Raw genomic sequence first — 13,380 nt, 5'->3', positions numbered from 1 at the left:
TTTGAAATTTGCCCCAGGAGACTGGTTTTGAACAAATCTGTATTTATGGATTGCAATAAATATCAGTTCAGTTTATAGAGGACGCCTTTGAAATGAAACGCTCTGGAGAGCACTAAGCTGTCCAGTTGCTTTCTTGATACCCACATACCTTGATCTGGATCACATGTGGGCACATGTGTTACTCTGACCACTATCTTTGCTGACTTGTCACTCACAAGTTGGAGTATTAACAGTTCATCTCTGGAACTGATTTCCGCTTTAGGGTAGTTGTGACGGGAACAACAATTATGAGCTGGATGGCAGGGGGACAAAACTGCATGCGATATTTAAAATATCTCTTGCATAAGAAACAGACTGTATGAATCATTTCAATGAGCGGATAACATACAGTGATTCCCCGATGGCCTTGAAAACCTCTAAGCTAAGATTATCGCTGTCCCTGCCGTCAGCACATATGGTGGAGTGGCTGGCGAGGTGTCGCACCAGGCCGAGCCCCCGTCTGTGAACAGTGGCAGAGCGATGCTCTTATTCCTTCAAAAACATCCAGTTGATGATGATGAAGACGATAAATTACACCAGACATGTTGATCAAAACAACTTTTACATATGTACATAGAAACACAATGATATATACAGTTCATAATGCGCCGATATAATTTACTATTCAATGTGTTCCTGCATCTTGTGAAGACAAAATATAACAAACCCATCGACCCTCTGTGCAATCTTGAAGCCTATCATTAGCAACAACACATTTATTATGGACTTAAGTGAGACCACAGGAAGCTTGCGAAGAGCAATCTGGGCTGCAGTTGATGACAGTAAATAACTCGGTACCTGAAGGTCAGGGCTTTGTGGGCTAACAGAACATTTGACCCGAATGAATCATCAGACTGGAACTTCCTATTATGGGAATGAATACATAAAGCAGTGCAGTCACCATATTGTTTACCACTTCTTTGTACGTTAGGGAATTTGTGGGTTTTCCTGAATCCCGTTCTTTGTTTCCCACAATGCATATTTTCATTCGGGCCTGTCGCATTGCAAGACTCCATCGTCGGTAAATTGTTCCCCGTGTGTAACATTGGCTGCGTTGCTACCTCTGCAGACGCTTACACTTGAGACCGACTTATTTTGACCTTTATAGCTCAAAGGTTAGTTGCGTGGAAGCCTTTATTATGGTCAGTCATTTAAGAAAGCTTTATCTAATTGTGCCAATAACTAGGGTTGGGACGACTAGTGATAATAGTCAACTATAACAATCAACAACCCTGTCTCATAACTATTCAGGCGATGTACGTTTGTGGTTTCCATGTTTGTTTTACAGAGAGAGGTTAAATGTATATAGTTCCATCATGGGGCTGATTTACAATTTATGCCTTTGGATAAATGTCTTGGCAAACCTCGCCTTACAGGTCGCCGTGTTAATACCATGTTCTCTTATTGGACGTGCAATTTTGCAGTTTTGTTCCTTAAGTAAAGTTAATTTTGGAGCTTTAGATTTGAACTTGATTTATTATCAGAATTAACGAACGACTAGTCGACGATTAAAGGCAGCGGACCATTTGACTAATGATTTTAATTAGTCATCCCAACCCTACTAATAACATCTCTATCCATGCAGATCATCTTCATCTTCATCTTTTACTCAAAAAACTCAAACTTGAGCTGGCTTGTGTCCACTTGACAGATTGGTGCTATAATGCTTTGTCTGTAATAATAATAATAATAATAATAATAATAATAATAATACTAATAATAATAATTGTTTCTAAATTGCCTGTAGGCGTGAATGTGTTTCTCTATTTGTTTTCCCTGTGATTGGCTAATAACTTGTACAGGATGTACTGTACCTTGCCTTCACACATGTCAGGTGGGATTGGCTCCAGCGTCCAATGACCCTGAGTTGTATAACCCGTGTAAGTGATAAATGGATGGAACAAATACGAAGAGATATTTCCTACTTTAGAGAGACCGGTTGATTTAAGTTCAAATACAGTCGATAACCTGAATATTGACATGGTTCTTAATTTGGTGCCGGTACAAGCATCAGCACAAGGTAACAGGGCCACGATCACTTCGCTGCTAATTGATTATGACAAGAGTTCAATTCTAATCCCTCATCATGTGATCCGCAGCAGTCTCAGGTTCATCCTCACATTCAGATGGGATTTTCTACAATAGAGCAGCCAAATTACAATCCAGTGTGTATGGACTTTCCAAAATTTTGTAATTTGGTTAATTTGCAAAAAAAACATTTCTAATTTCGAGGCTGTCCAACTGAGCCGTGACTGATATACATGTATATATTTATTTATTTATTTTTTAACATAGAGGAAAATCTTGAAAGTAGTTAACTGGGTCAAGCAGCCTCAGGTGATGTAAGAACATTTTTCATTGTTTCAGGAATTATACAAAAAAAAGAAAAGAAAAAAAAAGAATTCCACGATGGGTCAGCGCCTGAGTGAAGAAAGTGACCCAGACAAGGAAATCGACGTGGCAGAGCTGCAGGAATGGTACAAAAAGTTTGTGGTGGAGTGTCCGAGTGGAACTCTGTTCATGCACGAGTTCAAGAGCTTCTTTGGCGTCACCGACAACAAGGAGGCTGCAGACTACATTGAAAACATGTTTCGAGCCTTTGACAAGAACGGAGTAAGTACAATTTTTTTTTTAATTTGTAGGAATAATAAGTCTCGTCTCAAGTTATTTTATCTTTTGAAATGGCATTTACTGGATAGATTTAGTTATGAAACATATTTTTTTATTAATTGATGGGGAGGAAACTAGTCTGCTGCGGTTATGAATGTAGAGTTTTGTAAAAGGCAATAAAAAAAAAGAAGTAAAAGTAGTTTTCAGATTTAGAATGGTAGCAAAAGCTGTTTTTATTTTTATTTTTTATAGTGCACAGAGTCATGTCTGAATGTCAGTGCTGGATTTAATTGGTTTTTCAATAATTCAATACAGGTTCAATTCCAAGGACAAGTCAATAAATAACTAATGGCAATCTGATATTTACAATATTTGTCCAAAAGCTTTTCATTTTAAAATCCTGATTATGAAAGTAAAGGAACATTTATCTCTACATCGCATCAAGGTAACCCTACATTTCATTTGAACTCTTTTCCTTCTCACACGCAGGACAACACCATTGATTTCCTGGAGTACGTTGCAGCTTTGAACTTAGTCCTTCGGGGAAAATTGGAGCATAAGCTCAAATGGACATTCAAAATGTACGATAAGGACGGCAGCGGCTGCATCGATAAGACAGAGCTTCTTGAAATTGTGGAGGTAATATTCTCTGCTCTTCTTTTCTTTTCAAGAAAAGAAAAACAATAACCACATTGTATGTATCCTTATGACATTTTAAAGTGTATTCTGAGATAAATTGTTGGGAAATCATGAATTATAGACACTGCAACATCATTTCCTGTCACTCTCAGTCTATTTATCGGCTGAAGAAAGCCTGCCACGGAGAGCTGGACGAAGAATGCAACCTGCTGTCCCCAGACCAAGTGGTTGACCGGATATTTGAGCTGGTTGATGAAAATGGAGATGGTGAGTGCTCCTGGCAGGTTTCTGGCAGTTTAAAAGTTGATTTACAAGGTCTGTGAACGGCGGCGCTGAGGAGAGTGTTCGTGTGGCTTTTGTTGCTTGTGTGAATTGCAAGGTAAGGTTAACTCCATAATAGGTTTCCGCTCATTGAAATGAAGATTAGGAAATAGAGAGATACATGGTAAAATAATCCTGAAAAGTAACTGTGAGTCACCTCTTAGGGGAACTCTCGCTGGATGAGTTCATTGATGGGGCGCGGAGGGACAAGTGGGTGATGAAGATGCTGCAGATGGACGTGAACCCTGGGGATTGGATCAACGAACGACGGCGCAGCGGAGACATGGACTAACAATCTGTCAAACACAATACTCCCGTGGGATCTTTTTATCTGATTTATAATTATAATTTTTTTTTTTTAAATCTGTTGTAGTATACATGTACATAAAAGAAAACAACACTGCAGTCTATCTGGCATTGAGCTGCACGCTGTTGTATAAGGTGTAGATGTTTGTCCAGAACAAAATCTGCATTTTGCTTATAAAGGTTTTTTGCTTAAGATAAAATCATGCTATGGAGCGAATAAGCCCTAGATACTCCCAAACTATCTATTGCTATCTATGATGATGTAGCTTGATTTGTCGGTTCAGTTGGAAATACGAAACAATCATAACGCACTTGTTTCATCTTGTTCTGTTTTGTGTCAGAAGGATGTTCAATAAACACACAAACAAAAACTGAAGAGGTTTTTTATCTATTCAATCTTACACTCACGGTCACACCTCGAGGCAATTTAGGGTCCCCGGTTTAACCTCACATGCATGTATTTGGACCATGGGAGCAAACCGGAGTACCTGGAGGAAACCTATGCACACACGGAGAAAACATACAAACTCCACATGGAAAGTTCAGGCAAGTATTTGAACCAAAACCTTCTTACTGTGAGGCAAGAGCCTTTACATTATGGGCATGGACAGTAAGTACTTGTTCCTCTTCTTTCTTTATGGGACGTACAGTAGGTTGATGATATAACAAAAGTGATGAGCCTGAAATATAATAAAAAAAATTTTTTATATTAAAACCCAAGATGTAACAACTGCTCAAAGTAAGAATATTTGAATGTGATCTTAATATGTTTAATGTTATACATTATTTTTGTACTAATATTTAGAGAAATAGATTACAGATTATAGAGAACAGGAGACTATGAATGACTTGGACAACAGCAATCATACATGAATACCATAAACGATAGATATACGTATAAACAAATAGTCCAAACATTTAGAGCTCACTTTTTTATGTTATTCAAATTGAAGCAGTTCAAGTTCAAGTCCAAACCATAAATCACTGACTCACTTTATGATGTAGATAGCATTATTACAATAATAAGGGAAAAATATTTTTTCCTGCCTCATAATGTAATATTTAATGATCTTTTTTAGAGATTTTGGGCTCAGCTTCTCATTACATTATTGACTGTTTTACTATATATATATTTTTAAATTACATTTCGGGCTTGGCACTTTTGTTATGAACCAATTATTACATTTTGGGTTTTATCACATCATATTTTATTACAATTCCGGTCATTGTTACATGTTGGGTCGTTGTTACATATCAGGCTCTAACAGGCCCTCTTGTCCACTTATGGCTTCCTGTATGTGCAGGAAATAGATTGAATATATTTCAATTCTGACACATCTGAAAGGAGAGCACAGGTTGTATCATCACATTAGTTACTTAAACTAGTAAATTAATGTGAAAGCTGACCTCTGACTTCTAATGCGTGAGAATATACCAGTACAGTGATTTTTATGCATCTTGGGGCTTTACTCTGTTTACTGTGCATTTTTAAAAGAAATACTTTTTACTGTTTGAATTTTTAACACATTTATTACATTTTTTTTTAAAGTGCTAGATCTATCTATCTATCTATCTATCTATCTATCTATCTATCTATCTATCTATCTATCTATCTATCTATCTATCTATCTATCTATCTATCTATCTATCTATCTATCTATCTATCTATCTATCTATCTATCTATCTATCAAGTACATAACAACATACTTAAAAAAGCAGCTTTTATTTCGGAAAATATAACATGAGTAAAAACTTGTTAAATTGTTAATTAGGTAGATAACATCACTTGTTTGTGTAGTACAGAAACACTGGACTTTAAAAAGGTCTCATAGACGTAATACAGACGCCTAATTATGTGCCATATTGGATGGGGCATCTCACGCTTGAATATCACCAGAGCCACCCGGAATCAAAGCAAAGTGAATAACTATGACGGTATTTTGTAGACAAACATTTTAAGGAAAGCTGAAGAGAGCCTGCCAGTGGACCTTTCTCAGCATTTCCTCGAACGTGAACCTCAAACAAGTGATTAAAGCGTTTGTATTTTATGTCATGTGTCCCATACAGCTGTGGCCATCATGGGTCTGCTCTTATCAAAATCTCTCCCCCTGCTTTTTGCAACCCTTTTCACACATAATCACATAGACGTCTTTAAATGTTTAAAATAAATGAATAAATAAATACTCATACGCAACCCCTATCAACGACTCTCGCTCTCTCTCTCTCTTTCTCTTTCTCTCTCTCTCTCTCTCACACACGCACACGCACACACACGCACGTACAAATAAAACATATCCATTTATGAATAAGCCATACCATTTGTCTGTCTTTGTTAAATAGCATAATACAAACCATTTCAGCATGAGAGCATGTGTTTTTAATGTATGGGAATTCGGGAAGTTATGATTAGTCTACTTACTCAGTAGAAATAAGTACACTGGGGACGCAGGGTGCCTCATCCAATATGGCGGCCGCGTGGTATGTCACGAGGCATCCATGGATTTAAATGGTTTAAATGGGCTGGTCCCATTCTCGTTTGCTATCGCGAGATTACAAATAGCGTCCGCGTTCCTTCCTGATCTTGACATCGGCCACGAACACGGTCACAGGCCAAGCTGTTTGTAAGTAATACTTTCGTTTTTGTTCTGGCAATTTAAAGGAATAAATACGTTTCTAAAATAAATGCAAACAATAAGGCGTTGTTTACGGTTCTCGACTAAATCCAGAATACAAGTGGGCTTCTTTCTCTCAGCAATGTCGTCTCAAGTCCAGAAACCAATTGACTTCGTTAAGGTAAGGATACTATAGCTCATTCACTTATTAAGCTTCGTAGTTTGCAGCTATGAAGACGTAATCGGATGCATAGTGATAAAAAAGAGTTTGATGTGGTTTGTTTTTGTGTTGCCTCTGTCACTAGGCTCCGTCTCGCGGTCCAACGCCGCCCCCTGCTGGTCAAACTGCAGAAAGCGGATTTACTTTGCACTACGTCTCCGGGGATCTGTTTTCCTGTCCAGAAGTCGAGTCTCTGGCTCACTGCATCAGTGAGGACTGCCGCATGGGGGCAGGTATAGCAGTGATGTTCAGGAAGACGTTTAAAAGGGTGGATGATTTAAAGAAACAGGGTGCGTCAGCCTTTTATTAAATTTTTTTTATCATCAGTGACAAATGTGTCTCATTCCATCCAGCGCAGACGCACTGTACATCGTCTTTACAACTTTGCATATAAAAACTCCCCCCTCTGTCTTCACTGACAGTGCGGTACTGCAATCCCGTTTCACATTGCCTCCTAATTTATCTTATGTGCACCATTTTTCTGCTTTTTTACAATTTATATTGATGCACAAATTTGTCCACTTCTATATTGTTTCAACAAAGTGAGGAGCACTTATAATTTCAATATATGTGACATATACTTTATGATTTTTCTAGAGACAGTAAAGACCACTGCATCTATATTTAATTTTTAGGCAATACTGTATATCTTTCTCAAAGTGTTTAATTGACTTTCCTCATGAAAATTACTCTTTTTAGGACAGGCGTTTTATTGGCCAGATTCATGTAAAATCTTACTGCAATATGATTTGCCTGAAAGTACCCAAACTACTCTTTCTAGAGTAATTTGGCAAACTAGTTTTATATGGTCAAATGTGGTCTCACAACTTCTTTTTTTCCCCCACCTCACGCCTAAACTAAAAGCATCAATCAAGTGGTGCAATGCTATGCAGACTAGGAGGCCCTCCAACCTCCATCACAATACATGTAGCGTCAAATTATTTCAATGGAACTCTTGGATGCAAATATATGCTCTTTGATTTATGAACCACTTTGTGTTGCGTGTTGTTTCAATGCAAGTACCTTTCTTATTTTCCAACAGCGAAGAAACCCGGACAGTGTGCCGTACTGAAAAGCAATCAGCGTTTTATCTACTATCTGGTAAAGATTTAACAGGTTTTTTTTTTTTTCAACAAGTTTGAGAGCGCCAACATAAATGAAGATAAGTGAGTCAGTTTGTTAAAAATGGTTGCCTTCATTTTATTTTTTTGCAGGTCACAAAGAAAAAAGCCTACCAGAAGCCGACCTATTCCCACCTGGAGGAGAGCCTGGAGGACATGAAGGCACACTGTGTCAGCAACGGAGTCACGAGAATCTCGATGCCTCGGTTGGTGTCATTGCCTTTCGTTTTTTAGAAAATGTTTTTGCAAGTCACTGCGTGTTTTTGGCTTTATGAATGGTGTCCTCTTGACAGGATCGGCTGCGGCCTGGATCGACTAAAGTGGGACAAAGTGTCCGGCATCCTGGAAAAAGTGTTCGAGAACACCAACATCTCCATCACAGTCTACAGCCTCCCTGAGAAAGAACACACCAAGGTGATGAAGGAATTCATACGCAGATGAAATGACGCCGGGAATGTTCAGCGTTTATGCTCTTGATGCACTTTTCATATACACAGTTTGCCAATGTTGATCTTTTTATGGGGAAATGCTTTTGATTGAGTGTAAATAAATGTTTACTAAAACCAAAAGCCTCATGAACCTCTGCATTATCTCGCGGTTCCGAATTCATGACATCACAAGTTTAACCTACTACAGTGTGTCATCTATGTTAATATATACCTGGACACTGAGTCTGAAGAACCAGTTATTTCGTTTTGGTGGGGTTTTGTTTGCCCATTCATACACCAGCCACTCCCACTGTTGACTAAGTAAACGGTGTTATTTGCATTCGTCTGCGGCCGGCGTGTAACTTCTGGAGTGCTCATTGTAGCCCGTGCAGATGGCTGCGGGATCCATTATTGATCCGCTCTGGAGATGTACTTTAAAGCAGCGGGGACACAATGGACCAGATGTGAGTGAAAGGACGGAGGAGCGGGGAATCTGACACCACAGTCGATCCCACACATCCATTTTCTCAAGCGTGGGGAAAGCCTTTTAACGCGTCACAGAACTCATGTGGAGTGACAGAGAGGAGTCTTTACTCCACACAGTCTATTGGAGGAGGAAGATTAGGCAGTACAACTAAAGCACACTGTGCCTCAGGTATCGGTAATGATCATAACCCTCGGTAGCAGTGAGACTGTCTGGATATACTCAGTAGTTTGCCGCCTGCGACCCTCCCGTTCTCCTTTCGGGGCACCTTCAATAATTCATGAGTAAAAAGACATTAACCGCTGTGTACACTGCGGCGGGCTGCCCATTCCCCCCCCCCCCCCCCCCCATACATGCATGCAGACTGGCTGAAAGACTGTACTTCACCATCACTGCAACCAATCCCCACTCTCCTCCTCCTCTTTCTCCTCCCTCCTTCCCATCCCCCCTCATGCCTGGCAATTTCACTGCACACTGCAGCAGAGCCGCCTCGCCGTGTTGCAGCCAGTGCAGGGGAAGTCTCCCTCCATCTGACCCACTCTGCGGCTGGTGGACGGTGCATCCCAATCTGTCCTCGCCCTCCACCTGACACCCCTCGCGTCTCTTTGTTCCCCCCGCAGCTTGTGCCTGTCCCACTGCAGTCGACCATCCATCTCTGATGCGCCCACCCGCTCGTCTCACTCCTTTCCTCTCTCCCATCCCTCAGCCCCCCCACCCCCCTCCCCCTTGCTGTCCTCCATTCCCTGTTTTCTTGCACGATGCGTATGAAATTGCAGAGCTCAGCATTCTTCTCCACAGGCACTTAGGCAAAAAAAAAAAAGAAGGGAAAAAAAAAAAGAAGAGATGCAACTGGGCGGGAGGGTTTCTGGTGCACCACATAACTGGCCCCCTTCCAATTAAAGAGGAGAGCTTATGTTATTGAAGAGCAGCTTAGCCAATCAGGAGGCAGTGCAGGCAAAGACAGCAGGAAAAAAAAAAAAAAAGCAGCAGAGCGAGTGGGCAAGAGAAGGAAAAAAAAAACTGCAGTGTGTGAGTGTGTGTAGTTCTCATCCCTCCCCTGACTAGATCTTTATCAGTTTGGGTCCTTCAGTCTTGGGGTGCATTTGAATGGGTGTCTGTGTGTGTGTATATGTGGCAGAGTTTACAGAGGACAGAGTGAAGGTGTGTCTGCAGGGCTGTGTTAAGACTTGTTCATTCTGAAACTGGAAACAAGAGAAAGTAAGAGGAGATTGATTATTTTTCTCTCTATCTCAAAGTGTCTCGGAGCCTGTGGAGAAGGGAGAGAGCTCGTTGTCCACAAGAGAGCAACCTGCACAAAAGGTAAGCATCTTCATCTTCCTCCTCTTGAAATAATCATGCTGGGTTCCTCCACTTCTGAAGTAGTTTTTTTTTTTTTTTGTTTTTTTAAATGTGCTGTTTGTTGGTTGTGAATGATCCAGCTGTTCTTACAGTGTTTTATTATTGGAAATCATGCTGTGATTTCTACTTTTTTGGGGGGGGGGGATGATTTCATTTTCTTTACATAAGACTTGAGAGAAAAGCAGCGATAGGGAGAGGCAGAGGAAAGGATAGAGAGAGAGAGGGAGGGAGGGGGAAGGTTAGTGCGGGACTCCCTGATGCTCCCAGGCAAGTTTCTGTGCACACGGTTCTCTAGTGCTGCAGTATCCCATTACATCCCCGTGCGGAGCTTGCCTCAGCATCCAGGCAGTGCTGGGCTGAGGGATCCAAACCAGCTTCCTATCGGTGTAACACCCCCTATTGTTGTTGTTGTTCTTCTTCTTCTGTCCCTGCTTGGGACAATCAGAGTTTTGTTCCTTTTCCTGTTAAATTCACTGATGATCTCAGCAATTCTAAGCAGCCCACCGCAGCCTCTTTCAGTACGGTGCTCCACGCTCACGCTGTGTGTTCTGGGTGTCAGTGGAGCTCCTCAGATAACAAACTGAATTGGCTCCGGCAGCTTTTGAGCTCGGTGATTAGTTTTTGTTTGGTTTATCCAGTGTTCAGAGACTTCCTTCAGCCTGAGCCTGCAGCAAAAGTAGACTCTCTGATTGGTTGAACAGGGCTGACTTAATAATGTGTACTACATCATTGATGAATATATTGTTTTAATACAATATTTTGATCATTTTTGTGTATTTTGACCGTAAAATGTGTTTTTAAAAAACACTGATGGTACGGTTGATCAAATTTGTGAAATTAGGTCAAATACCAAAACTTCAGGTTTATGAGATAAATACGCCAGTCAGTTTTTATTTAAAATTGTGAATTCATTATCAGATTTCTCTTCACGTATTCACAGTTTATTTATTACCTCCCACTGTCTTTTCGTCTAAGTCTGACCTTCATCATTTGTGAATGAACATTTGATGCTGTCCAGCAGTGGGCACTGTGTGTTTTCTCTGTGAACACCCGCCTGCTGCAGACCAGCAAGAAATAACGGACTAGAGTTTTTGTGTGGGAACGACAAAAAAAAATAAAAAAATTTGAGTGTTTGACATGATTATCAAATTTTTATTGCAAAGATATTAGCCTCCGTTAGAAGTGAGGTTAATATCTTTCGCTGTTGGATTGTGGAAACAAGCACAGGATGTACTTGAACCTGAGCAGAATTGCTGATCCCAGTGAGTGGTTTTCAATTATGTGTCAATTATTCACGTTTTGGTTATTTGTGGCACTACAGAGAGGGCTGGGGAGAAGGGCTAATCCATTTCAGCACCATGGACAGAGCACAAAGCAGGAAGTGTTTATCCCAGCTTCCTACTCGCTGCCCGGGTCAAACCAACCCTCTTAAGAAGTACGCTTGCTGGATGTTTTGCTCTCTGGTTTCCATAAACAGATTGTTATACGAGTTTTGCAAACCTCTACCCGGTCATGTCAGCGGATGAACACACCCATTCCTCTGCTTTCTCAGCGAAGACAACTATCTTCATTATTCATGCTCCCCTCCTTTATAGAACACAGTCCGTCGCTGACAGAGCTACTCGTTTGGCAGAGATGCTGAAATCCTCGCTGTTCTCATTCTGAAAACCTCTGCACCGTCCTCGTCTTACCTGTCTTATCAGGTGGGAGTGTCACCGCTGTTGATTTGTTCTGCCTCTCTTTTTCACCGCAAAGCTCGGAATGACACATCAAACCGTGAGCCGAAACTCACTGCAGCAGCAGGATCGTTTGAGTTTTGACATGCATATGAGTAAATAAATCAAAAGAAAAAGTGTGTTGTAGAAACATCTTTTCTAGTAAATGAACGGCGTTAAGGACAGTTTCATCTTGGAATACCATAAAACCATCTAGTATCAAACCGCTTTATCGGACCTACATTGATTGCCTGCGAATTCGAGGTGTATTAATTTCTGAGTGGCTGAAGTCAGGAAAAGCTAAATGATTGATGCACATGATTGATTATGCCCTTGGAGTTGTAGGAGGAAAGATCGATTGAAAATGAAGACAGTGTGTTCAAGAATAACTGTGGAGTAAGTTGGAGGCAGCATTGTTGTGCTACATCTGTGTAAGAAAACATGTAATGATCCAGCTCTTAGAGCTCCGGCTCCTGCTGGGACGCGAAGCTTTGTTTCATGTCATGGTTGAGAGCAACCAGGAAAAGTGTCCCCACAGGATGCTGCTGGCATACCGAGAAACCCATTCAGACAGTGATAATCACAAACTTCAGCTTTTTAATGGCAAACAGAAATTGGACCCCTCGCCGTTTCATGAATTAGCCAGTATCCTCCTACAAGATGAACACAGCCCGTGGGAGGTGGAGGAGATTTAGCCTTTATTTCTGATTAGCTGACACATTGGCCGGGTTAAACTCACGGACCTTTTACTAAACTGATTCATCAAAATTGAATTATTCAGTGTTTGAGCAGCCAGTTCAAACGGGCTTGTCAGCGTCACAGCGTAAACAATTCTGGTCATGTTGAATTATCTCCTTCAGTGAATGCTTGGAAGGAGATTATTTGTGGCGCGCGGCCTGCTTTTCTTTGTGATCTTTGTCTTTATTGGTGCAGTAATTGGAAAAGTTTTGCGCTGTAAGTGTCTCTTCTTAAGGAGGTTTTTGGAAGAAGGGAGCAGCTGCTGTGCTTGTCATTGCTCATCCTTCCAGGCATGCCAACCGTGACACCCTCCGTCCCTTGCTGTGTGGCCTGGGCGTTTAGCATGCCCCTATGAATGATGGTGGAGGCACCATAGCAGAGCAGCAACGGCTGTCACTGACATACTGCAGTTGGCAACAACCCCCAAACTTTCTAATTCGAGATGAGAGGTGCTTTAAAAGCTGCGGATGATATAGGTTATAGTTTGTTAAGAACGTTTGAGAGTGACAATTAAATTAGTATAGTTTATGTTATGGCAAACCATGTTTGTTTGGACATTGCTTCCTTTTTGAGCCCAAAATATGTTCCCACACATTATTTGGTTTTTTCGAGGTCGGCACACAAGCTTGAAGCTTTAGAGTAAGGTTAAAGGACAGTTGAGGTTACTGTCAGTGTGCCAAGTAATGCTATGGCTGGGGTAAATCTGCAGGAAATAAGTAACTGAGCAAGTGTATCATCCTCTGAAGTGAGAAAGCCACGGCTGTGTGTTTGCACCTTCTCGATAACC

The 13,380-nt window shown here is 40.9% G+C and overlaps 2 protein-coding genes across 6 annotated transcripts; both read left to right on the top strand.

Annotated features, from left to right (window-relative positions):
• Positions 1-2,156: 2,156 nt before the first annotated feature.
• On the top strand, positions 2,157-4,289 carry guca1b (guanylate cyclase activator 1B). Of its 4 annotated transcripts, none has more exons than XM_080468973.1 (5): positions 2,157-2,302; positions 2,407-2,652; positions 3,139-3,288; positions 3,441-3,555; positions 3,774-4,289. In XM_080468973.1, exons 2-5 carry the CDS (start codon positions 2,449-2,451, stop codon positions 3,899-3,901), a joined length of 597 nt encoding a protein of 198 aa, XP_080325099.1. In that variant the 5' UTR covers positions 2,157-2,302; positions 2,407-2,448; the 3' UTR covers positions 3,902-4,289. The 4 variants fall into 4 exon arrangements, 2 of the variants coding, with proteins under 2 accessions (XP_080325099.1, XP_080325098.1); XR_013935526.1 differs by having other exon boundaries at positions 2,158-2,302; positions 3,441-3,667; positions 3,774-4,277; XM_080468972.1 differs by having other exon boundaries at positions 2,157-2,652.
• A 2,191-nt stretch (positions 4,290-6,480) lies between these two features.
• Positions 6,481-8,435, top strand: oard1 (O-acyl-ADP-ribose deacylase 1). Of its 2 annotated transcripts, XM_080468970.1 has the most exons (6): positions 6,481-6,537; positions 6,643-6,709; positions 6,834-7,038; positions 7,791-7,849; positions 7,963-8,075; positions 8,163-8,435. In XM_080468970.1, the coding sequence occupies exons 2-6, from the start codon at positions 6,671-6,673 to the stop codon at positions 8,308-8,310; spliced, it is 564 nt and encodes a 187-aa protein (XP_080325096.1). In that variant the 5' UTR covers positions 6,481-6,537; positions 6,643-6,670; the 3' UTR covers positions 8,311-8,435. The 2 variants fall into 2 exon arrangements, with proteins under 2 accessions (XP_080325096.1, XP_080325095.1); XM_080468969.1 differs by lacking the exon at positions 6,481-6,537 and having other exon boundaries at positions 6,551-6,709.
• The last annotated feature ends 4,945 nt before the right edge of the window (positions 8,436-13,380 follow it).

Source organism: Lipophrys pholis, assembly GCF_963383615.2.
Source record: "Lipophrys pholis genome assembly, chromosome: 8".
NCBI lineage: Eukaryota > Metazoa > Chordata > Actinopteri > Blenniiformes > Blenniidae > Lipophrys > Lipophrys pholis.
Note: the sequence above shows the minus strand (reverse complement) of the source record. Positions and strands in the feature narration are given on the sequence as shown.

What these genes read in the sequence shown, in the direction of transcription:
- guca1b (XM_080468973.1), top strand. Translation starts at nt 2,449, where the DNA reads ATGGGTCAGCGCCTGAGTGAAGAAAGTGACCCAGACAAGGAAATCGAC. An exon ending in AGCTTCTTGAAATTGTGGAG is followed by an intron (nt 3,289 to 3,440) that starts GTAATATTCTCT and finishes TGTCACTCTCAG; the next exon opens with TCTATTTATCGGCTGAAGAA. An exon ending in GGTTGATGAAAATGGAGATG is followed by an intron (nt 3,556 to 3,773) that starts GTGAGTGCTCCT and finishes GTCACCTCTTAG; the next exon opens with GGGAACTCTCGCTGGATGAG.
- oard1 (XM_080468969.1), top strand. Translation starts at nt 6,599, where the DNA reads ATGCAAACAATAAGGCGTTGTTTACGGTTCTCGACTAAATCCAGAATA. An exon ending in AGCGTTTTATCTACTATCTG is followed by an intron (nt 7,850 to 7,962) that starts GTAAAGATTTAA and finishes ATTTTTTTGCAG; the next exon opens with GTCACAAAGAAAAAAGCCTA. An exon ending in ACGAGAATCTCGATGCCTCG is followed by an intron (nt 8,076 to 8,162) that starts GTTGGTGTCATT and finishes TCCTCTTGACAG; the next exon opens with GATCGGCTGCGGCCTGGATC.